The 25,919-nt window shown below is 38.8% G+C and overlaps 1 protein-coding gene across 2 annotated transcripts in view; it reads left to right on the top strand.

Annotated features, from left to right (window-relative positions):
* PAPSS1 (3'-phosphoadenosine 5'-phosphosulfate synthase 1) overlaps positions 1-7,323 on the top strand; it is a 125,161-nt gene extending 117,838 nt beyond the window's left edge. For both annotated transcript variants that reach the window (XM_066280942.1, XM_066280941.1), the window contains one exon: positions 6,598-7,323. In XM_066280942.1, the coding sequence (XP_066137039.1) occupies positions 6,598-6,736 (139 nt within the window). In that variant the 3' untranslated portion in view covers positions 6,737-7,323. The remainder of the gene's footprint in view (positions 1-6,597) is intronic.
* The last annotated feature ends 18,596 nt before the right edge of the window (positions 7,324-25,919 follow it).

Here is a 25,919-nt window from a genome sequence, read left to right on the forward strand (position 1 = left end):
TATTACAGAAGAAATTCTCCTTTGCTTCTCTGATTGTTTATCATCTAGTTAGCAATTTTATTTTAAAGCTGGCCTAGTTGAATATGAACCATCAGAAAATACACTTAAAGAGCTATCAGCTGATCCCAGCTCTTCTCAATGTGAACAGCTTCGGCTGATAACCTCATATGTGGACTGAAGGACAGCAGGTTGTAAAGATTTAAAATTTCCAGCAGGAGGCCAAGAGTTACTGTATGTTGGAGTTAATCAAGTTGCTGGCCACATGGGGTTAGTGTGTTCCACATGGGAGAAGATGCTGGTCTCACAGGGTCCCACATTTTCTGCTAGGTGGTTTGGTTATTTCCCTTCCTGCACATGACCCCCCTCCTAACTCCCTCCCTCTCCCCTTTTTAAAAGCAGGCATTGTCAGCTGTGGATTGTAAGAATCTATGACTGAGTGGTTTTGAGAAGGAAAAGAACAAAACATACATGGATTTTTTTTCAAGTGCCATAGGAGTTTGGTTAACTAGTATTGATAAAATTAGATGGCCTAATTAGAATTGCTTTGTAGTCAAAGCCTAACATCCTTTATTCAGTAGCCTTATTTGCTTCCAGCAGATTCCTGAGTCCTCACAGGTAAAGTTCAGAGCTAATTTTAGATCATTCCTGGAATGTGTCTGTTTTTCCTTGATTTAATTATTTCTGTAAAATGATCATTTAAATATATAATTGTAAACACTATGATTTGATTACAGGTAGTGGCTCTTGTGTCAAGTCTTTGAACCTGACTTCTGATAAAAAGTAGGATGCTTATGTGAGAAATAGAAGTACAGTTATGAGGTAGAGGAAAATAAACATAATGCCAGTGGCTGAGACCAGGCAGGTTCCCATTGGATTTGGGCAGATGATAGAGGAAGTGTGGAGCCTGAAAGCTGTGGGCCATTCCTCTTGAGTAGATTCTCGCATTGGCGGACAAGCAGGCGGGCAGGGGAATACTGCTTCTCACAGCTGCAGCTAACAGACAGCAAAATAGTTCCTCTCGGTGGTGGGCAAACAATCTGCCCTGAGGGCACGCACCTGTAGCCTTATGGTTCCATACTGCCTCCACCTCCCCTAAATCTGTCACTGTCTGTGTAATGCTGTTGATGGGCTGCCCCACACAGGGGTTCAAGGTAGCCACTAGTGACCCAAAAAGGGTTGGCAAGGTACAGAGAATAAGGTTCTTCATCCCGGCTGTAAATAACGTCCTCATCTGGCCCATGGGACCTCAGGTTGAAAACAGCATTCTTCATACCTAATTCCTGGAGGACCTGCTACAGCTCAGTATACAACTGCCACCAACTCACTGCCCTGGCAAGTCCCCAGCATTCGGCCAGACCATACAAATGGCAGCCATCATCTACTGTAATAGGGAGTGGTTTCCTGGGTTGCCATGGAAGTTCTGAAGACATTGCCTCAAGAAGGAGTGCATGGTAATGACAGCCAATTTCTCCATCTTTGTTACGGAGAACATGATGCCACCACCCCTTATGTTCCACAACCACAGCAGCCGAGCTGCCAGGGACTGGGTAGGTTTCTGCCTGAATTTCTCCCCTAACTCCACCAGCTCTGTCTGGGTGTAGGGTGGGACCCAGAGTGCTCAGTATTTGCAGAGGGGACTGTGCCTGCCCCTGAGGCACTTCTGGCTGCTGGGTTTTTACCTTCTGGGTGACCTGCCGGGCTCTGAGCCGGCTGACAGCTGCTTCAGCCCAAACCTCCTCCTCCTTCAGCGACTGCTTTGGCTCTTGTGGCCACTGGCAGTACAAATGTGTTTTTCGTCGTCAGGGTGGAGTGTGGAACTACCACCATGTGGAAGCACGAACTCCCAGTTTCATGTGATGAAGAAACGCCTGTGGCATGCAGGGCAGATGGAGTGTGAAATAGCGTCAGGAAAAGAGGGACCCAGGGACCTTGGTTTTAAAATGCAATTTCAGAAGGAATGCAAGCAAACCTCGGGGTTTCAGACAGCTTGGCATTTCAGGGAAAGAAAAGACTTTAATTGGTCTGGCTTTTTCCTTTAATCAAAAAGTCAAGACAGAATCATCCAGCAGCTGCTCTGCTTGGTGTCTTTCTGATTGCCATCAGTAAAAGCACTTTATGCCTGTGACACAGGTTTTCTTTTTTGAAATCAAAATTTAAAATTTGCATGGCCGGAAAACTCCAGGATCATAATTTCCTCAGTGAAGCTTATTTAGGAAGCTGGTAAGTGAATGTCCTAAGGCACTGAAACATTCCGTCGGTGTTCTGTCCAATGATTCTGAGCTCAGTAACCAGTTTTACATGAGAAGGGAGCAAGGATTTTGAGATCCTGTTGGAAGGTGATGGGGACCCCTCGGCTCCCTGGGCCTCCTGAGTTGAGGCTCAGCTTTGCTAACCCTCTCAGGTGTAACCTGTCCGGCCGGGTCAGAAGTTGACTGTGCTGATGGATCCTGTTATCAGTTCATTCTCACACAGCTTCTTGTAACCGTCTTAAGTCAACCATATGTCTATTGAAATATTCACCGCCTCGCCTTCTTCTGACTTCAGATCATCACTCTTTTTTCTTTTCTTCATTCTTGACCCTCCTCCTTGTCAAAGCTCCCTTCCCTGTGTTCTTTCTTGCAGACCTTCTCTTCCATCTTTCATTTCTCTCCTGTTTCCCCTCTCCTGGCTTTCATCCTCCTCCCTTTCTCATTCTTGCCATTTGCCATATTTCTCACTCCGTAAGGTGCACCTGACCATAAGACACACGTAGGGTTTTAAGGAGGACAATAAGAAAAAAAATACTCTGAACCAAATGGCGTGTTAAAATAATTAATAAAATACCGTATTTTTCACTCCATAAGATGCACAGGCATTTTCCCCTCCACTTTTGGGTGGAAAAAATACGTATGGAGTGAAAAATACAGTATTTTCTTCTGCCTACACTTACTAAGACCTCCTTTTTCCTGAAAAGGAAAAATCACATTTTTCTCCACTGTGTGTCTCTGCCACTTTACCACTTCCTCTGTTTTCTTCATCATCCACTAAACCTCTTAGATTAAAGAAAATTTAAATTCTGGTTTGTAAATTGGGTGTTGGGTTTTATCCCCCTTCTTCATGGTCATCTTCCTTAGCCCTAATTCTTTAATTCTTAAAGAATTTTAATTTCTCTTCCTCCACGACTTTCACCTTGGTTTTCTTCCTATCCTTGGACAAATAACCTTCTCTTTTGCTGAGCTTATCTGTTTTCTCACTCTCAGTTCTCATTTTAGTGTTATAAATTTACTAGTTATGTTATTTACTAACCCCAAACTTGTCTGAACTTTTTTGAATCTCTCATAGTTTTATTTCTTTGCTAGGCCTGTCTCACATGTAGTCAGTTTCTTTTTCTCACTACAAGTTGTAGTTGTTTATTTCATCATTCATGCAGGAGAAAGGATCACTGACTTCCTGAATCAGCTGAGGGAACTAGCTCATCTTCACAGGCCAGTATAGTAATGTAGCTCTGACTTTTCTTGCATATTGAACAGATGATAGATGTGGGAGATACCCTCTAGATTTAAACTGTTCGAATCCAGCCTGCTTTGAATCATTATCTGTTCTTTTCTTTTTCATCAATCATGTTTGAAAATTTGCTTAGTCACTTGAAAGATGTTTTACCTAAGAAGATGAGAGCTGTTAAAATACTGAGTTGAGGTATGTTCCCTGTATTCTCACTTTGCTGAGAGTTTTGATCATAAATGGGTGCTGGATTTTATAAAATGCTTTTTCTGCATTTGTTGATAAAATAATGTGATTTTTATTCTTCCTTTTGTTTATGTGATGAATCACATTTATTGATTTGCAAATGTTGTACCAGACTTGCCTCCTGGGAATAAATTCCACTTGATCATGATGTATGATTTTTTTAATGTATTGCTGGATTCGGTTTGCTGCTAATAAGGGCAAGTGAAATAAAGGACAAGATAAACAGATGGGACTATATCAGACTAAGAGTCTTTTGCACAGCAAAAGACACCATTAACAAAATAAAAAGACAACCCACACAATGGGAGAACACATTCACCAATACATCTGATAAGGGGTTAATAACCAAAATTTATAAAGAACGTCTAAAACACAACACCAGGAAGGTAAAACAATCCAATTAAAAAATGGGCAAAAGAACTGAATAGACACTTCTCCAAAGAGGACATACAGATGGCCAATAGGCATATGAAAAAATGTTCAATGTCACTAATCATCAGAAAAATGCAAATTAAAACCACAATGAGATACCACCTCATGGCGCTCATTAACAAATCAATAGACAATGAGTGCTGGCGAGGATATGGAGAAAAGGGAACCCTTCTGCACTGCTGGTGGGAATGCAGACTGGTACAGCCACTGTGGAAAACAATATGGAGTTTTCTCAAAAAATTAAAAATGGAACTGCCTTTTGACCCAGCTATCCCACTTTTAGAAACATATCCTAAGAATATCAAATCACTGATTTAAAAGAAGATATGCATTCCCATGTTTATTGCAGCATTGTTTATAATAGCCAAGATCTGGAAACAGCCCAAATGTCCGTCAGTGGATGAGTGGATTAAAAAGCTGTGGTACATATACACAGAGGAATACTACACAGCCGTGAAAGAGGAAATCTTTCCTTTTGCAATGGCATGGATGGACCTGGAGATTATAATGCTAAGTGAAATAAGCCAGGCAGAGGAAAAGAAATATCATGTGATCTCATTTATATGTGGAATCTAATGAACAAAGTGAACTGAGGAACAGAATAGAGGCAGAAGCCAGGTCACAGGGAGCAGAGGGACAGCTGTCAGAGAAAAGGGGGATGAGGGGATGGGAACAGAGAATGTGAAGGGATTAGTGAAATTGTATATAATAACACATAGATACAGATAACAGGACAGCAAATCCCAGAGGGAAAGCGGGAGGGAGTTAGGGGGAGGGGAATAAAGGTGGTATAATGGGGGACATGGGAGTTTGGGGTGAGGGTGTTATATTGAATGGGACACTTGAATCCATGTTAACACAATAAATTAAAATTAATAAAAAAATTTTAAAAATGAAAAAAGACACGAAATCTAAGCTAAAAAAAAAAAAGAAATACTGAGTTGAATGTACAGATATATCTTCTTGATTTCCTGGTAGTACAGATACGGGGAAGAGCGAACAGGGTGAGTGGAAGAAGATGTCACATATCTGAATTAAAGAAGTCATGCCTTCTGCTTGATAATCATCAACATTATTAACATGGATATTCTAGTGACTGGTTAAATGAGTCAGAGGACTTTACATTCATATCCTATATGTATAGCATTCTAGAATAAAACTCTGAGATATTTTTCAGAGGGGGCTGGGACATTCTGTAAAGTCTGTGTACATCACTGGGAAGTTGGAAAGGCCAGAATTATGAGCAGCAAATCTAAGAGGCAGAGCTAGATCCAGTACCAGGAGTTAAGGTAGGACTGACAGCAGTGTCAGGCGTGGGGGCTGGCCAGGTGTAGCACCCAGGTCCAAGGTTCAGAAGCCCAGTGAACAGGCAGGTTATTGAACACACAGGCAACTAAAATCAGAAAAGCCAGAGGGACAGAAGCTGGCATGCACTCTGGGTCATGAGGAACTCACAGTACTTATTTTCTTGGTCTGGAGCCCAGACTTCCTGAGTGGACAGCCCAAGAGCTCACAGACAGACTCAGTGAGCCAGGTTAGGAAAAGGGTGTGCGGGTCCCCTGACTAGTGGAGGTGTGCGAGGTCGGAAAGAAGGCAGTCTGAAGATGCTTATTGGAGAGATCACGAAGGACATGCAGAAATATCTAGTGCGAATAATCCAGACTTAAAAAAAAAGGGAGTGTACAAGGACTGCTAGTGTCTGTCAGTTAAGTGGGAGTGAATAGCTGTCACCATGCCTTTGGGGCCAGAAAAGCAAGCATAATGCTACAGTAGCATCTTGTTTATCTGTTCTCATTGGGGTGATGTTCCCAAATGATTGATTGAGGTTTCAGGTTAATTAAAGGTTATGCTACATAAACTTATATATATTAATATACAATGCTTACATTATATAAAATTATATTCAAATTGCTTTGGATAGAGATTTTTAAAATAAGCTTTTACTATTACCCTTTTTTTTTTTTTTTGTATTTTTCTGAAGCTGGAAACGGGGAGGCAGTCAGACAGACTCCCGCATGCGCCCGACCGGGATCCACCCAGCACGCCCACCAGGGCGCGATGCTCTGCCCATCTGGGGCGTCACTCTGTTGCAGCCAGAGCCACTCTAGGGCCTGAGGCAGAGGCCATGGAGCCATCCCCAGTGCCCGGGCCATCTTTGCTCCAATGGAGCCTTGGCTGCGGGAGGGGAAGAGAGAGACAGAGAGGAAGGAGAGGGGGAGGGGTGGAGAAGCAGATGGGCGCTTCTCCTGTGTGCCCTGGCCGGGAATCGAACCCGGGACTTCCGCACGCCAGGCCGACGCTCTACCACTAAGCCAACCAGCCAGGGCCTATTACCCATTTTTTAAAATAAGTTTTTCTACTGTATATAGAAGGAACAAATGCTTTTTAATATTGTTCTATAAGGTTTTTTTAATGTGAAATATTTTTTTTCTCTTTCAGCCATGAAGACTTTGAATTTATTTCAGGAACACGAATGCGCAAACTTGCTCGAGATGGCCAGAAACCTCCTGAAGGGTTCATGGCTCCCAAGGCCTGGACTGTGCTGCTGGAGTACTATAAATCCTTGGAGAAGGCTTAATCTGCTCATCACCCGTCCGCCTTTACACTTCACCGAGCAACCAGAGGGGACCACGTAGTTACTATTGCATTTCTTTGTGTGTTGGTGTCTGTCTGGACACACTTCCTGAAACAGACCGTTTTCCTTAACTAGCATCAGCTTTGGTCTGCCTTAGGAGTTCTGTTTCGAATAGTGTAACCCACTACTGGTTTTAACATATCTTTTCCACTTCTTAGAGTTAATATTCCTATAATACAATTTTAAAATCTTGTCTTTTTATATTATATTTATGCTTCTGTCTCATGATTTCTTTTTAAGCTGTATACTAGTTATAATCAGTAGTATACACATTAAATCTCATTTTTCATCTCCTGTGGGAAAAAAATATCCACTAAACAATAAACTTGGCTAGACCTTGTTTGGGGAATTTTACAAGACATCTGTAGCAATTAGATTTTTTTCCTACACTGAAAATATAAACTTCTTTCTTCCTTCCTTCCAATCAGCTATTGATTTATTATCTGTTATAATCTAAAATATTCCTATGATCTGTGTAAGCCCTGAATGAACTTTCTTTATTCAATAAAATTAAACCTTTCGACTTCTTATTTATATGATACTTGTATTGTTTTGTTTACACATACTCTTTCTTTTTGTGGAGTTTCTAATGGAGGAGGGAAAATACAGGTATCTTTTATTACTGGAATCTAATAATTAGTTTCTAACACTGTGTTTCATAATTAATTTTTAAGTGGGAAAATAAGAATGCATTCTTAGCCTATTCAAATATTGAACCCATTTCCCCAAATATCTCTCTAATATTCCTAAACAACTAAGACAGTGATTACAGAAATAAAGAATGATGGAGGTAGGGGGTTGTCAATTAGTCCATTTTTAGGGGAGGGGTAGGCAACATACCAAATTTGCTCTTGTAGATACCCATTGAATATTTAAGTGAAGATGCTTATTTAGGAGCTGGATATACAATTTTGGTTGAGATGCCATTGTTTTGCATTCATACTTGCAATCATACTTTCTCTGATGAAATAATCTTGTAGATTTGGTCTTAAAAATTTAGCATTGTAAAGAAATGGCAGGTTATACATGGATATAGTTTATTGTCATTAAGGCAGAAGGGAATAAGATACTACTTGGAAAAGAAATAGAAGGAAAAAAGGTAAAATTAATGATAGAGGGAACCAATTAGTAAGAAAGTTGATAAATAGAAAAGAAGTGAAGACTATAAGTGGGTATTCTCTGGTGGATAGATATATTCACTTTGGTACTGAACAAAGTATATTAGTGGGTGATTTAGAGGCTGTATGGACAGATATGTTGATGGGAAAGATTGGAGGTGATCATCGATACTACGTTCTTGGCACCACAGTATCGAGAGCTCTTTATGTAGGAAGGACTCTCTTATATAAGTCCACAAAGGCTGAAAGCCACCGTAGATTCTCCCTCTTCCACCACAGAGGGCTAAGGTGTAACAGCGCCTTAACTGATTCGCACACTCCCACCTGAAATGGGGAATGTGTAGGAAGTGATGGAAAGATGCAGAGACAGAATAAATCACGGTTTATGGTGGCAGTGACGAGATCCTGGGGACAGTGAGCATCCAGTCAAGGTGGCACCTGTGGCAGGTGGGTCTCCTGTACAGAAGTAGTATCTTATCTAGAACATTACAATGTCATGACCTTGGCCGAGTCCTCTGCCACCAGCCTCCTTTCATTCCTGACCATTTTTTAAGCCTCATTCTCTTGCATTTTCCATCAATTCCATAAGATAGCCAACAGCCTTCCGATTAATTCCTTTGCTATCTAAATTACGTGGAATTTCTATTGTTTGCTACCAAGTACCCTGATCATAACTGGTGGGATGTGAAAAAGAAATGTATTTTACATAAAAATCATGCTACTGCTAAATTTCATGATGATTTTTATAGCCAGCAGCATTAAAAAATTTAAATACAGAAAATAAAAAAAAAATTAAACTTGTCACTCAGATAATTTAATGTTCTTTCAAAACTATAAAAATATACTCATGAAATCAAGATTAATAGCATTCGGGTGAAATGCAGTCAAACACTTTGTATTTTATCATGTAATTGTCCTTTTTGAGTTTAGTTCCGACTGTGCTCCCAGGCCTCCAACCTGCCAGAAAGCGACACGATGAAAACGTGATTCTAGGCCCCTGCGCCCTTGGGATTGGCCACCATTTGAGTGTTCCGGAGAGATGGGAGAGCAAAGCAAGCACCCAGTTATCCCCACCAGCCCACTGGTTGGTGTGTGTGACTTTAATCTGCAAATCTGATACATGCAGAAATCGTTTTTCCTTTTCCTAGTTCACAATAATGAGCCTAAACCAATCTTTAAAACATCCAACCCTTACACCAAAACCCTCTTGCCAAGTGGTCTTGGAAATCTCAGTGTCATTTTAATCTATCCATCAGCTGGAAAAGTGAATGGAAAAAAAATATTTTTTTTTGAAGGAAGGAGAAAAGGATTTCTGCAATCATTTGGCAGAAATATAATGTTTTAAATCTGTCAAATCTCTATTCCACTATGATAATCAAGACCACACATTTGAATTTTATTGCCATCCGAGAGCGGAGCAATTATGTCTATCTCTTGGAAGTCAGCATTCAATTACTTTTACCAGGAAAAATTCGGAAGTCATGCTTCTCACATATGGTATATTTTTATCCAGGGGTGAGTTTGCTTACAAAAGAAGTATTTGCCCACTGGGACTCTTATGTGTGGAGTATGTTTCTTAGAGGGCCTACAATCCTCTTTGGTTATATTTCTGCTAGATTTCATTCCCCACTCCACATAGTCTTGTTCTGAATGTAATGACTATATATAGAAGTTGTGCAAAAAAACATCTTGCCCACCTAACTCCTAGTCTTTTCTGGACCAAGATAAAAGCTGGCCTCACTAAAGATATGTACTTGAGGACTGTACCTGAGTAGAGGAATGTGAAGATTGAAGCAACCTTATTCTGACGCCTTGTTTCCCCAGATTTCCAAGGAAAATGGTATCAGAATTTAGGGCCTAGATCAGAGGAACTGAAATAGGAAACATGGAAATTTTTATCACGGACACTTATTGCTGGGCCTGCGCTAGCCCTGAACATCCATAGGATCTGCTTTTGTTAAGGAAAGGAAAACACCTCCACAGGAATGAACTGGGACGATGACCCTCTGCTCTCCCTCCAACAGCTCTGTCTTATCCTTGAGAAGTGTTTGTTCTTTCCAAGAGCTTAACTACTATTGCCCAAGAGAACTTAGGCATCTGTTAAAAGCAAGCATACACTGCTAAGGCCTTGCTGCACAATTAGTTCCCCAAGAAAAAACAGCTAAGTTTAAGTGATTCAAATGAAATCCTGAGTTATGTCTGACATCTGGGTCCACTGCCTGGCTGCCTGGCAGCTGCTATAAATGACTTTCAATCTCTGAGTGGCTGTGCTATTTTGTGCCAACTAGGGGCATATTTATATAGGTACGTAAGTAGCAATTTGACTTTTGAGATGTGGGAAAATGCCAATGGGCAGGCACTAAAGAATTTTGAGTAAAAAATAAATTAAAAGCTTAGTTACCTAGATGTTTTGTCTTAAGCAGAGGCACAAGCTAAGGGAGAGTATAGTTTTGAGGTTAAGTATACAGGCTCTGAAATCAAACTTGACCGATTCCTTGTTGGTTGTGTGAGCTTAAGCTTCATGCAGCCTTGATTTCCTGATCTGAAGAAAGTTATAGTCAGGAATTCATGCAGAGCACTGCTCTAGTATTATTACAATTATTTAAAGATAAAATCATTTGGGCAAAAAACTGATGCCAACATTTATGAGATTAGACCTTTTAATTTCTGCTTCATAATACCGTTCTCTAGCCCACTGAGCAAAATCACTGAATACAGACATATTACATACAAATCTGAAGGCATTTAAAAGCACAGTATTCAGCCACAAACTTTTCAGCCACAATTTTTTCCTCTCACTTTTTCCTTGTGTGCAACTAATATGCTTTCTAGATTTAAAAAACAAGTACATTTTTACAAAAAAAATTTCACAAAAAATATACGCATTTCCCTAAAACAAGCATAGACTAATTCAAAAGAAAAATCACTGCAAAACTGGTAACACTTTGGGAAAGTGTAATCAAGTGGAAGGTATACCTTAAAATTTGAGGAGTGGAAGATAGGGATGAGAAAGATAGTTTATTCTCAACATTGAGTTTAATGAGGAAGCTCTACTTTAGTCACTGAGGTTGTTCATTTTACAAGTGTCACACTTTTTATATAAAAGCTGAGTTCAGTATATTGATACTACTGATCAAAGCATAAAATAGTAACTATATTTAATTTTTTAATTGAAACTATAAGCAGTGCTCATGTACTAGCAAATTATTTGTATCTTCTATGACTATAACAGGTATTAACGTTTGAGGAATATGAAATACAAAACTGTATAATGTGTCCCAGAGTTTCCACAGAGGACTTTTCCCCCTGTTTATATAGTTGAAAGACCTCAGAGCAAAGAGTAGGATGATCAATAAAAAATAGCATAAAATTTAAATTTATCTTGAATAAATACTGTAATCAAAATCTTAATAATACCAAACATTTACTGAGTGCTTACTATTTTATTTGCTAGTCACTGTACTAAGTGTTTTACATGAGTTATTTTATTTATACTTGGAAAAAAACAAAAGAAAATTTTAATGAGGATTGAAATAAGAATTAAGAGTGTGATATTTTTAGAAGAGAAACTAAAATTAACTAACTTTGTGTGTGTGCGTGTGTACATTTTCAGTTTATTTGGATAACAACTAAGGAGCACAATTGCTAGATCATGTGGTAACAGTATGTTTAATTTTATAAGAAACTGCCAGACTGTTCTAAAGTGGCTGTACCATTTCCATCAGCAATAAATGACAGTTCCTATTGCTCCATATCTCTGTCAACATTTGGAGTTGTCAGTGTTCTGGAACTGGCCGTTTGAATGGATGTGTGGTGATACTAAAGATTTCCTAATTGAATTGTGTATATGGCCCAGTTATCCTCTCAGATGCTCTGAAGTGAGGCCAGGCAGGGTTAGTGTTCATATGTGGTTCTTACCAAACAGTGGCTCTCTAGTAGTGATTTCAAAGAATGTTCAATAATGATTGATGATGAAATATTGTCGATATATCTTTTCTGGTTTTAGAAACCACCCTCATTCCTTGGTTCTTGCCCCCCCCTTTCCATCCCCAAAGCCAGCAACATTGCCTTTCTCTAACCATTCTTCTATAGTCACATTTCCCTCTGACAAAATTAAATTTAGTGTTGATAAAGAGGTTGGGCATAAGTAAATGTGCAAAAACCAAAATCTCTATTAATAATGATTGACTACAAATGAAAATATCTGTTAGAGAAGGTCATCGAGAAGATGTGACCACCAGTTGACCTGTGAGCTGGACCTGGGCAATCAGAGGCTCCTCAACCCCCCTCCCTCACTGCCAGCCCACTGGTCCTTAGAATGTACATGCCACACTTCTCCCCCTTCCCAGTTCCCAAAGTGGGAGCCATATCAAGGACACAGTCTTGTGAGAGCACTGTGTTGAGACCATCGGACCATCTCCAGCGGTTCTCAACCTGTGGGTCGTGACCCCGGCGGGGGTAGAACGACCAAAACACAGGGGTCACCTAAAGCCATCGGAAATACGTATTTTATTTAAAAATGTATTGCATAATAAATATGTATTTTCCGATGGCTTTAGGTGACCCCTGTGTTTTGGTCGTGTGACCCACAGGTTGAGAACTGCTTATCTAGACAGTAGATGTGGCTGAACAACTGTAAGGCCTTTTTTATAAACTTTTAAGATTATGGTGAGTGAGTGTGGAGATCTACTTATTTTTTGGCATCCAAGACAAGCCTTGCATGTCAGTCCCCTTGCTTATTAAACCACCTCCTACCCGTCTGCAGTGGCCTGCCTCTTCCTTCGGTCTTTCCTTAGCCCTCCATGTACAAAGGGCAGGCTTCAGATTTCTTGGAAGGGAACCTCCAAGTTATGTCCTTGTAATGCCTTAAGATAATTAGGAACAAAATTAAGAAGAAAAAAAAAACGATCTGCTTTAATACAGCAATAAAACTTTATGAAAGAACATAAATCAACATCTGAAAGTAAATAGAACAGTGTACTATGGTCCTAGGGGAAAAGACTTGATATCATACAAATGTCAGCCTTCCTAAAATTAATAAATGGTTGAGACAGTTAAAACCTCAAGACATGTTTGAGGGGGAAGATTAGGATGAGATAATTTTATCAGTTTATTTAGAATAATAAATACCAAGAATAGGCAAGAAAATTATGAGAAAAGTAAGGGGAGGCTAAACTTACTAGCTAATCCAAATTCATGCAAAAGAAATAGTTGTTTTAAATCAATGAGCTTTGGGCTGCTTTTTTGTACAGCAATAACTAATTAATACAGGGATTACAGCTTATGTACCCTAACTCAGTTATACTCAGCAGCCCCTCAAAGGGAAATAAAGGAATCTGGAGTAGGATCTAGGAGCTTTATGATTGCAGGCTCAATGCTAGAATCAATTAGAATAGGTGGCAAGATAGGAAACACAACTAGGCGAAAGTGTGTATTAAAATGATGGTATGCATAGGTTTGAATTTATGCGGTGGTAGGATTCAAATAATGTAACACCTGGTTCTCTGCCCTAATGATTGTTTTAAGTACAAAAAAACAATATACTGAAAGATAGTTTATCATTTTATGCATTTAATACTTAAATAAGAACAATAAAAGAGGTACACACAACTAGATTATGGTATAAAAAGGTTTTAAAATATTAATAAAGGAAGACAAGATGGCGCTGGAGTAGGCGGACATACCAACATCCACTTCCCAGAACCAAAGTGGATTACAAACTAATTTTAAGTACTATCATCTGGAAAAACCAACTTTGGACTAAACTAAAAGGACTCTTCAACCAAGGAACACTGAAGAAGCCACACCGAGACTGGTAGGAAAAGTGGAAACGCGGAGAGGGCTGCCCAGCTCCCCAGAGCGAATGGCAGCCAGGAGAGACTCGTGTGGCGGGAAGTGAGTTTAGCAGAGAGGGGAGGGTCCTGAGCCCCAGGAAGAAAGCCCCAGCCTGCAGCCCCAGAGCCTAGAAGAGGCGTATGGACAGTATTTAGCTGGAAACAAGTCAGGATACTGTTTGTGAGAAAGAGACTGATTTCTCAAACCCAGGATTCTTCTTAAAGGGACCTCACAGAAAACCTCTCACAACCACTCACCCAGGACTCTGGGGGACGGGGAGAGAGGAGAGGACCAGAGTGGCAGGAAGAGAGTGTAATCTAGGAAGCATAGGGAGAAACATTTTGGGAGAGAGCCACCCTAATCCCTGGGAAAAGTCACTCCCCAAAACTGAAGGGAATGTTTCCCCTGGAAACAGCAATACCAGCAAAGGGAAGCAGCCAAACAAGCTCTCTCACGGTATTTACAGCAGAGTCATTTAGAAGGAGGGAGCTTTTGGGTCTACAGTAGTGAGTGTTAGGGTCTGAGCTGCAGCACCCGCACCCCACACGGCTGAGGGCTCGCTGGAGGGTGGACGGCAGCGAGAAGCGTAGGCGCGGTTCTGTCAGCAGGGGCGGAAGCCTGCTGGCTGCCACTGGGCTCATGTGTGAGCTCAGTCTTGCCCTGCTGGGAAGGAGTAGGCGTGCAAAAGCGGTCAAGCCCAGCTGCCTGCAGCCTGTAATCCAGCCTGCAGGAGAAGGGCAGGAACCCCGGAAGGGGTGGAGACCTGCCCTTGAGCAAGGGCGCAGGAGCACAGCCTTGCCCCACCTGCGGAACTGAGGCTTGTGGCCTGACTTGGGAGCTGGCTCCTCCCGCGGGGATGGAGCCAAAAACTCAGAACAGGCAGAGTCCTGCTACTGAACGTGGGCACACAGTCCATCTGGCCTGTGGGACCAAGGCTTGCAGCCATCCCACAAGCGGGCTCCTCCTGCAAGGGCCAGGGGGAAAGCCTGGAAACAGGCAGAGACCCGCAGCTGAGCAAAGGTGCTCACTACTGCCCTGAGGGCCGAGCATACTGCCACCCACAGGGGTGGGGAAAAGGCCAAGGCCACCAAGGCTTGTACACCGAGCACATGATCACAGCCACTCCCGTGAAGGAAAGGCGGAAACCACAGCAACAGCCCCAGTGGGCAGGCACCAGCAATGCCCATACTCAAATGCCCTAGGCAGCAATAGCAGAGGGGGTGGCGGGCCTGCAGACAGACCATACCTAGGGAACACAGGCCACACCCAGTGGACTCCAGGGGCCAAAACCTTCTTTTACACAGAGAAAATGAGAAGGCAAAGAAATACAACACAAATAAATCAAGAGAAATCCCAGAAAAGGACCTGAATGAGTAAGATATAACCAAATTACCAGATGCAGAGTTTAAACTAACGATTGTTAGGATGATCAAAGATATTAGAATAACAATAGATGGTCATTACAAACACCTAAGTAAAGAAATAGCAAATATAAAAAAGGACATTGAAATAATAAAAAGGAATCAGTCAGAAATGACAAATATAATATCAGAAATGAAGAACACAATGGAAGGAATTAAAAGCAGGATGGATGAAGCTGTGAATTAAATCAGCGAGTTGGAGGACACGATAAATAAAGGCACAGAGGCAGAGCAGAAAAAAAAAAGACTCAAAAAGTCTGAGGAAACTCTAAGAGAGCTCTGTGACAACATGAAGAGAAATAACATCCGCATCATAGGGGTTCCTGAAGAAGAAGAGAAAGAACAAGGGATAGAGACTTTGTTCAAGCATATCATAGCTGAAAACTTCCCTCAATTAAGGCAGGAAAACATCTCACATGTTCAAGAAGCACAGAAAACTCTATTAAAGAGAAACCCAAAGAAATCAACACCAAGACACATCATAATTAAAATACCAAAGCTAAGTGATATAGAGAAAATATTAAAAGCTGCTAGAGAAAAAAAAAACTATCACCTACAAAGGAGCCCCCATAAGGATGACTTCTGACTTCTCAACAGAAACACTTGAGGCCAGAAGGGAAAGGCAAGAAATATTCAAAGTAATGCAGAACAAGAACCTACAACCAAGACTACTTTATCCAGCAAGGCTATCATTTAAAATTGAAGGAGAAATAAAAAGCTTTCCAGAAAAAAAAAAAAAACTCAAGGAATTCACTACAACCAAACCAAGGCTGGAAAAAATGCTAAGGGGGCCTGTTGTAAACAGATCAAAGGAGAAAAAGAATATAGCAAAAGAGGAATACAGCTTTAAAGAATAAAATGACAATAAACAGTTACATATCAATAATAACCTTAAATGTAAATGGCTTAAATGATCTGATCAAAAGACATAAGGTAGCTGCATGGATAAGAAAACAGGACCCATACACATGCTGTCTACAAGAGACACACCTTAAAACAAAAGATGCACATAGACTGAAGATAAAAAGATGGAAAAAAATATTTCACGCAAATGGAAATGAAAAAAAGCTGGGGTAGCAATACTTATATCAGACAAAATGGACTTTAAAACAAAGACTATAGTTATAAATAAAGAAGGTCACTACATAATGATAGAGGGAGCAATCAACAGGAAGATATAACCGTTATAAATATCTATGCACCTAATATAGGAGCACCTAAATATATAAAGCACACTTTGATGGATTTAACGGGCGAGATCAACAGCAATACTATAATAGTAGGGGATTTCAATACCCCACTCACATCGCTAGATAGAACCTCAAGAAAGAAAATTAACAAAGAAACAGCAGACTTAAAGGACATACAAGATCAACTCGATATAATAGATATCTTCAGAACCTTTCACCCTAAAACAGCAGAATATATATTCTTTTCAAGTGCTCATGGTACATTCTCTAGAATAGACCACATGTTAGGGCACAAAAGCGGTCTCAACAAATTTAAGAAGATTGAAATCATATCGAGCACTTTCTCCGATCACAATGGCATGAAACTAGAAATCAACCACAACAGAAAAACTAAAAAATACTCAAACACTTGGAAACTAAATAGCATGTTATTAAATAATGAATGGGTAAACAATGAGATCAAAGAAGAAAATAAAAAATTCCTAGAAACGAACGATAATGAGCATACATCAACCCAAAATTTATGGGACACAGCAAAAGCAGTCCTGAGAGGGAAGTTCATAGGATTATAGGCATGCCTCAAGAAACTAGAAAGAGTTCAAATAAACCACTTGACCCTACATCTAAAAGAACTAGAAAAAGAACAGCAAGTAAAGCCCAGAGCTAGTAGAAGAAAGGAAATAATGAAGATCAGAGCAGAAATAAATGACATAGAGGCTAAAGAAACAATACAGAGAATCAATGAAATCAGGAGCTGGTTCTTTGAAAAGGTAAACAAGATTGATGAACCTTTAGACTCACCAAGAAAAAAAGAGAGCGGACTCAAATAAATAAAATTAGAAACAAGAGCGGAGAAATAACAGCTGACACAACAGAAATACAAAATATTTTAAGAAAATACTATGAAGAACTGTACGCCAAAAAACTAGACAACCTAGATGAAATGGACAAATTCCTTGAAACATACAATCTTCCAAAACTCAATCTGGAAGAATCAGAAAACCTAAACAGACCAATTACAACAAATGAGATAGAAACAATTATCAAAAAACTCCCAAAAAAGAAAAGTCCTGTGCCTGATGGCTTCACAAGTGAATTCTACCAAATTTCAAAGAAAAACTAGCTCCTATCCTTCTCAAACTATTTCAAAAAATTCAAGAGGAGGGAAGACATCCAAGCTCTTCTTATGAGGCAAGCATAATTCTGATTCCAAACCAGGCAAAGACAACACAAAGAAAGAAAATTATAGGTCAATATCCCTGCTACAATATTTGCAAATCAATCAATGTGATTCATCCCATAAACAAAAGGAAGGAGAAAAACCACATGATAATTTTAATAGATTCAGAAAAAGCATTTGATAAAATCCAGCACCCATTCATGATCAAAACTCTCAGCAAAGTGGGAATACAGGGAACATACCTCAACATGATAAAGGCCATCTATGACAATCCCACAGCCAACATCATACTCAATGAGAAAAAATTAAAAACAATCCCCATAAAATCAGGAACAAGTCAGCGGTGCCCCCTTTCAACACTCTTATTTAACATAGTTCTGGAAGTCCTAGCCACAGTAATCAGACAAGAAAAAGAAATAAAAGGCATCCAAATTGGAAAAGAAGAAGTAAAACTATCATTATTTGCAGATGATGTGATATTGTATATAGAAAACCCTAAAGTCGCGTCAAAAAAAACTACTAGACCTGATAAATGAATTCAGCAAGGTGGCAGAATATAAAATTAATATTTGGAAATTAGAGGCGTTTTTATACACTAACAATGAACTGTCAGAAAGAGAAATTAAGGAATCAATCCCCTTTACCATTGCAACCAAAAAAATAAAGTACTTATGAATAAATTTAACCAGGGAGATTAAAGACTTGTACTTGGAAAATTATAAAACTTTGATAAAAGAAATCAGGGAAGATACAAACAAGTGGAAGCATATACCATGCTCATGGTTAGGAAGAATAAACATCATTAAAATGTCTATATTACCCAAAGCAATTTATAAATTCAATGCAATACCGATTAAAATACCAATGACTTACTTCAAAGATATAGAACACATATTCCAAAAATTTATATGGAACCAAAGGAGATCACGAATAGCCTCAGCAATCTTAAAAAGGAAGAATAAAGTGGGAGGTATCACACTTTCGTATATCAAGTTATACTACAAGGCCATTGTACTCAAAACTGCCTGGTACTGGCATAAGAACAGGCAAATAGATCAATGGAACAGAACTGAGAACCCAGAAATAAACCCATACTTTTATGGACAACTGATATCTGACAAAGGAGGTAACAGCATACATTGGAGTAAAGACAGCCTCTTCAACAAATGGTTTGGGAAAATTGGACAGCTACCTGCAAAAAAATGAAACTAGACCACCAGCTTACACCATTCACAAAAATAAACTCAAAATGGATAAATCACTTAAATGTAAGCAGTGAAACCATAAACATCTTAGAAGAAAACATAGGCAGTAAGCTCTCCGACATCTCTTGGAGCAATATATTTGCTGATTTATCTCCACGGGCAAGTGAAATAAAAAACAGGATAAACAAATGGGACTATATCAAACTAAAAAGCTCTGCACAGCTAAAGACAATAAGAACAGAATAAAAAGACAAACTACACAATGGGAGAATGTATTTTACAATGCATCTGATAAGGGGTTAATAACCAAAATTTATAAAGAACTTGTAAAACTTAATACCAGGAAGACAAACAATCCAATCCAAAAATGGGCAAAAGAAATGAATAGACACTTCTCCAAAGGGGACATACAGATGGCCAATAGGCATATGAAAAAAAGCTCAACATCACTAATCATTAGAGAAATGCAAATTAAAACCACAATAAGATATCACCTCACACCAGTCAGAATGGCACTCATCAACAAAACAACACAGAATAAGTGCTGGCGAGGATGTGGAGAAAAGGGAACCCTCTTTCAGTGCTGGTGGGAATGCAGACTGGTGCAGCCACTGTGGAAAACAGTATGGAGATTCCTCAAGAAATTAAAAATCAAACTGCCTTTTGACCCAGCTATACGACTGTTAGGAATATACCCCAAGAACACCATAGCACTGTTTGAAAAGAAGAAATTCACCCCCATGTTTATGGCATCATTGTTCACAATAGCGAAGATCTGGAAACAGCCCAAGTGTCCATCAGTGGATGAGTGGATTAAAAAGCTTTGGTATATATATACTATGGAATACTACTCAGCCATAAGAAATGCTGACATTTTTTATAAGAGTGTGGGGAGGGAAGAGAGGGAGAGGGAAGGGGGGAGGGGAGGGGCACAAAGAAAACTAGATAGAAGGTGACAGAGGACAATCTGACTTTGGGTGATGGGTATGCAACATAATTGAACGACAAGATAACCTGGACATGTTATCTTTGAATAAATGTATCCTGATTTATTGATGTCACCCCATTAAAAAAATAAAATTATTTTTAAAAAAAAGAAAAAAAAGAAATGGTGACATCAAATCATTTACAACAACATGGATGGACCTTGATACCATTATACAGAGCAAAATAAGTAAATCAGAAAAAACTAATTACTATATGATTCCATACATAGGTGGGTCATAAAAATGAGACTCAGAGACATGGACAAGAGTGTGGGGGTTACAGGGTGGAGGGAGGAGAGGGAAGGGTTGGGGGAGGGGAGGGGCACAAAGAAAATCACTTAGAAGGTGAGGGAAGACAATTGGACTTTGGGGGATGGGAATGTAGCATAATCAAATGTCAAAATAACCTAGAGATGTTTTCTCTGAACATATGTACCCTAATTTATCAATGCTACCCCATTAAAATTAATCAAAAAAGTTAAGAAAATAAAATATTAATAAAATATTAAACAATACCTGACAAAAAACAATTTCCATATTGCTTCTTTTTTAAAAAAATTCAGCTTAGACAGCAAGGTGAGAGGGAAAGAGAAAGAGAGAGAAGGGGGCTGGGAGCAGGAAGCATCAACTCCCATATGTGCCATGACCAGGCAAAACTGGGGTTTAGAACTAGCAACCTCAGCGTTCCAGGTCGATGCTTTATCCACTGCGCCACCACAGGTCAGGCTATATTGCTTCTTGATTGACATCCTCACTTGCAATTTTTTTCACCTATGGACGAAATGAACATTACTACAGGTGCTTAGAATACGTTATTGCGCAGATGAACGGTAAAAAAGAGTAAGGATTCTAAATTTGTGATTTCCACATTGGGTGGCTGCCCAGGAGTCCACTTTAGAGAGAACTCTGATTATAAATGTGATTTTAATAACTGGTTTGCCAAACAAGAAAAAATTAGGTATCGGTTCTATTGAACTGGTGTGAACTGGCTGAATCCCATCACTGGATTTATGGCAGGCCTGCCCCCTGGGTATTTCATAGTGCCTCATACCAGAGCCAACTATGCGCTTGAACAACTGCCTGGCCCTCTGCCTGGAGGCTGCAGGCACTAAAGTGGGTTACACAGTAAAAAAAGTAAATAAAAATTAAAAAAAATAAACAGCATTGAGTTTTTGAACTATAAAATAGAATATAACCTTAATAAAATAAGAAAAAATCAGATAAGCAGAATTCTTTAGACCAGGAGCTGGCAAACTGTGACCTGGCTTGCTGCCTGTTTCTGTAAGTAAGTTGTATTGGAACACAGCCACACACATCTGTCCACGTGGTGTCTGCGACTGCTTTTGTGTTCCCAACAGCAGAGCTGAGTTGTTGAGACAGACCCTATGGCCTGAGATATTTACTATCTGCCCCTTTAGAGGAACAGTGTGCTGACTCTTGCTTGGGATCAGTGATTTTCAACCTTTTTCATCTCATGACATACATAAACTAATAATTAAATTCTGTGGCATACCAAAAAAAAATATTTTTGCCAATCTGACAAAAATTAGGTATAATTTTGATTTATTCACACTGGATAGCTATTGTTGTGTTGGCTGTTGTTATTTTTTATTTGACAATCTAAGTAAAAAGAGGTCAGTGCCCTTGATTAAATAGGTATTGCATGTTTTAAAACTTCTTGCAGAAGACATGGAAACAACCAAAGTGCCCCTCGATAGAGGATTGGATAAGGAAGATGTGGTACATATATACTATGGAATACTACTCAGCCATAAGAAATGACTACATAGGGTCATTTATGATGACATGGATGGATCTTCAGAAAAAGGTAAAAACTGTATGATTTCACACATAGGTGGGATGCAAAGCTGAGACTCATGACATAGATAAGAGTCCAGTGGTTACCAGGGGAGGGGGATGGGGGGAAAGGATTGGGGGAAGGGAAGGGTATAAGGAAGGACAAATATCAATATAAGGTGAAAGAAAATAATTTGGCTTTAGGTGATGGATATAAAACATGATTGACTATTCAAATGATGGAGTGGTATTTGCCTGAAACTTATGTACACTTATTGATCAGTGTCACCCTGTTAAAATTAATTTTCTAAATAAAAAAATAAGTTCCTGCAGCACATTGGTTGAAAATTGCTGCTCTAGACTGACACCGGTTTCCTCAGTATGGAGTTTCTACATCAGAGTTACTTCTAGAAAGAGGTGACAGGATTCGGGAATGGAGAAATACACAAAATATATTTTTTTTAATTTTATTTTTTTAATGGGGCGACATCAATAAATCAGGGTACATATATCAAAGAAAACATGTCCAGGTTATCTTGTCATTCAATTATGTTGCATACCCATAACCCAAAGTCAGATTGTCCTCTGTCACCTTCTATCTAGTTTTCTTTGTGCCCCTCCCCCTCCCCCTTCCTCTCTCCCTCTCCCCCCAGCCCGGTAACCACCACACTCTTATCAATGTCTCTTAGTCTCGCTTTTATATCCCACCTACGTATGGAATAATGCAGTTCCTGTTTTTTTCTGATTTATTTATTTCACTTAGTATAATGGTATCAAGATGCCACATTTTGCTGAAAATGATCTGATGTCATCATTTCTTATGGCTGAGTAGTATTCCATAGTGTATATGTGCCACATCTTCTTTATCCAGTCATCTACTGACTGGCTTTTTGGTTGTTTCCATGTCCTGGCCACTGTGAACAGTGCTGCAATGAACATGAGGCTGCATGTGTCTTTATGTATCAATGTTTCTAAGTTTTGGGGGTATATACCCAGTAGAGGGATTGCTGGGTCATAAGGTAGTTCTATTTTCAGTTTTTGAGGAACCACCATACTTTCTTCCATAATGATTGTACTACTTTACATTCCCACCAACAGTGAATGAGGGTTCCTTTTCTCCACAGCCTCTCCAACATTTGCTATTACCTGTCTTGTTAATAATAGCTAATCTAACAAGTGTGAGGTGGTATCTCACTGCAGTTTTGATTTGCATTTCTCTAATAACTAAAGAAGATGAGCATCTTTTCATATATCTGTTGGCCATTTGTATTTCTTCCTGGGAGAAGTGTCTGTTCATGTCCTCTTCCCATTTTTTTATTGGATTGTTTGTTTGTTTGTTGTTGAGTTTTATGAGTTCTTTGTATATTTTGGATATTAGGCCCATATCTGAGCTGTTTGAAAATGTCATCTCCCATTTAGTTGGCTGTCTGTTTATTTTGTTATCAGTTTCTCTTGCTGAGCAAAAACTTCTTAGTCTGATGTAGTCCCATTAATTTATCTTTGCCTTCACTTCCCTTGTCTTTGGAGTCAAATTCATAAAATGCTCTTTAAAACCCAGGTCCGTGCGTTTAGTACCTATGCCTTCTTCTATGTACTTTATTGTTTCAGGTCTTATGTTTAGATCTTTGATCCATTTTGAGTTAATTTTAGTACAAAGGGACAAACTGTAGTCCAGTTTCATTCTTTTGCATGTGGCTTTCCAGTTTTCCCAGCACCATTTGTTGAAGAGGCTTTCTTTTCTCCATTGTGTGTTGTTGGCCCCTTTATCAAAAATTATTTGACTATATATATGTGGTTTTATTTCTGGGCTTTCTATTCTGTTCCATTGGTCTGAGTGTATATTTTTGTGCCAATACCATGCTGTTTTGATTGTTGTGGCCCTATAATAGAGTTTGAAGTCAGGTATTGTAATGACCCCAGCTTCATCCTTTTTTTTTTTTAAATTGCTTTGGCTAATCGGGGTTTTTTATAGTTCCATATAAGTCTGATGATTTTTTGCTCCATTTCTTTAAAAAATGTCATTGAATTTTGATGGGAATTGCATTAAATTTGTATATTGCTTTGGGTAATATGGCCATCTTGATTATATTTATTCTTCCTAACCAAGAACAAGAAATATTCTTCCATCTCATAATATCTTTTTTGATTTCCCTTAACAATGGTTTGTAGTTTTCATTATATAAGTCCTTTACATATTTTGTTATGTTTATTCCTAGGTATTTTATTTTTTTGGTTGCAATCGTGGAGGGGATTATTTTTTTGAGTTCGTTCTCAAATGTTTCATTGTTGGCATATAGAAAGGCTATGGACTTCTGTATGTTAATTTTGTATCCTGCGACCTTACTGTATTGGTTTATTGTTTCTAGTAGTCTTTTTGTGGATTCTTTGGGGTTTTCGATGTATAGGATCATACCATCTGCAAAAAGTGATACCTTTACTTCTTCTTTTCCAATATGGATGCCTTTTATTTCTTTGTCTTGTCTGATTGCTCTGGCTAGAACCTCTAATACCACATAAAATAAGAGTGGAGAGAGTGGACAACCCTGTCTTATTCCTGATTTAAGGGGGAAAGCCTTCAGTTTAGTGCCATTTAATATGATGTTAGCTGATGGTTTATCATATATGGCCTTTATCATGTTGAGATATTTTCCTTCTATACCCATTTTGTTGAGAGTCTTAAACATAAAATTGGGTTATGTTTTATTGAAAGCCTTTTCTGCATCTATTGATAAGATCATGTGTTTTTGTTTTTTTTTTTTGTCTTGTTGATATGGTGTATTACGTTAACCATTTTACGTATGTTGAACCATCCTTGAGATTCTGGGATGAATCCCACTTGATCATGATGTATTATTTTTTAATATGTGTTGTATTCGATTTGCTAGTATTTTGTTTAGTATTTTAGCATCTGTATTCATTAGAGATATTGGTCTGTAGTTTTCTTTTATTGTGTTGTCCTTGCCCAGTTTCGGTACAAGGGTTATGTTGGCCTCATAAAATGTGTTTGGAAGTATTGCTTCTTCTTCAATTTTTTGGAAGACTGAGTAGAATAGGAACCAAGTCTTCTTTGAATGTTTGATAGAATTCACTAGTATAACTGTCTGGGCCTGGACTTTTATTTTTGGGGAAGTTTTTAATAGTTTTTTCTATTTCTTCCCTACTAATTGGTCTGTTTAGGCTTTCTGCTTCTTCTGGACTCAGTCTAGGAAGCTTATATTGTTCTAGGAATTTATCCATTTCTTTTAGATTGTTAAATTTAGTGGCATAAAGTTTTTCATAGTATTCTCCAATAATTCTATGTATATCTATGATATCCGTGGTAATTTCTCCTCTTTCATTTTGGATTTTGTTTATATGAGTTCTTACTCTTTTTTCCTTGGTAAGTCTTGCCAAGGGTTTGTCAATTTTGTTGATTTTTTTTTAAAATTTTATTTATTCATTTTTTTAGAGAGGAGAGAGAGAGAGGGAGAGAGAGAAACAGAGAGAGAGAAGGGGGGAGGAGCTGGAAGCATCAACTTCTATATGTGCCTTGACCAGGTAAGCCCAGGGTTTCGAACTGGTGACCTCAGCATTTCCAGGTCGACGCTTTTATCCACTGCGCCACCACAGGTCAGGCCGTTTTGTTGATCTTTTCAAAGAACCAGCTCCTTGTTCTATTAATTTTTTCTAAAGTTTTTCTGTTCTCTATTTCATTTATTTCTGCTCTGATTTTTATTATCTCCTTTCTTTGGCTGGTTTTGGGTTATCTTTGTTCTTCTTTTTCTAGTTCCTTAATGTGTGAAGTTAAGTGGTTAACTTGGACTCTCTCTTGTTTGTTCATAAAGACCTGAAGTGATATGAACTTCCCTCTTATCACTGCTTTTGCTGCATCCCATAGATTCTGATATGTTGTATTGTCATTTTCATTTGTCTGAATATATCTTTTGATCTCTGAACTTATTTCTTCTTTGACCCATTCATTTTTTAATAGTATGCTGTTTAGTTTCCACATTTTTGTGGGGTTTTTTTTTCTTATTTTGCAGTTGAATTCTAGTTTCAAGGCTTTATGATCAGAAAATATGCTTGGTACAACTTCAATTTTTCTGAATTTGCTGATGTTATTTTTGTGGCCCAACATATGGTCAATTCTTGAGAATGATCCATGTACACTGGAGAAAAATGTATACTCTGTCACTTTGGGATGAAATGTCCTGTAGATGTCTATCATATCCAGGTGCTCTAGTGTTTTGTTTAAGGCCAATATATCTTTATTGATTCTCTGTTTGGTTGACCAATCTAGAGCCATCAGTGGTGTATTGAGGTCTCTAAGTATGATTGTATTTTTGTCAGTTTTTGTTTTAAGGTCAATAAGTAGCTGTCTTATATATTTTGGTGCTCCTTTGTTTGGTGCATAT

The sequence above is a fragment of the Saccopteryx bilineata genome, chromosome 5 (genome assembly GCF_036850765.1).
Source record: "Saccopteryx bilineata isolate mSacBil1 chromosome 5, mSacBil1_pri_phased_curated, whole genome shotgun sequence".
NCBI lineage: Eukaryota > Metazoa > Chordata > Mammalia > Chiroptera > Emballonuridae > Saccopteryx > Saccopteryx bilineata.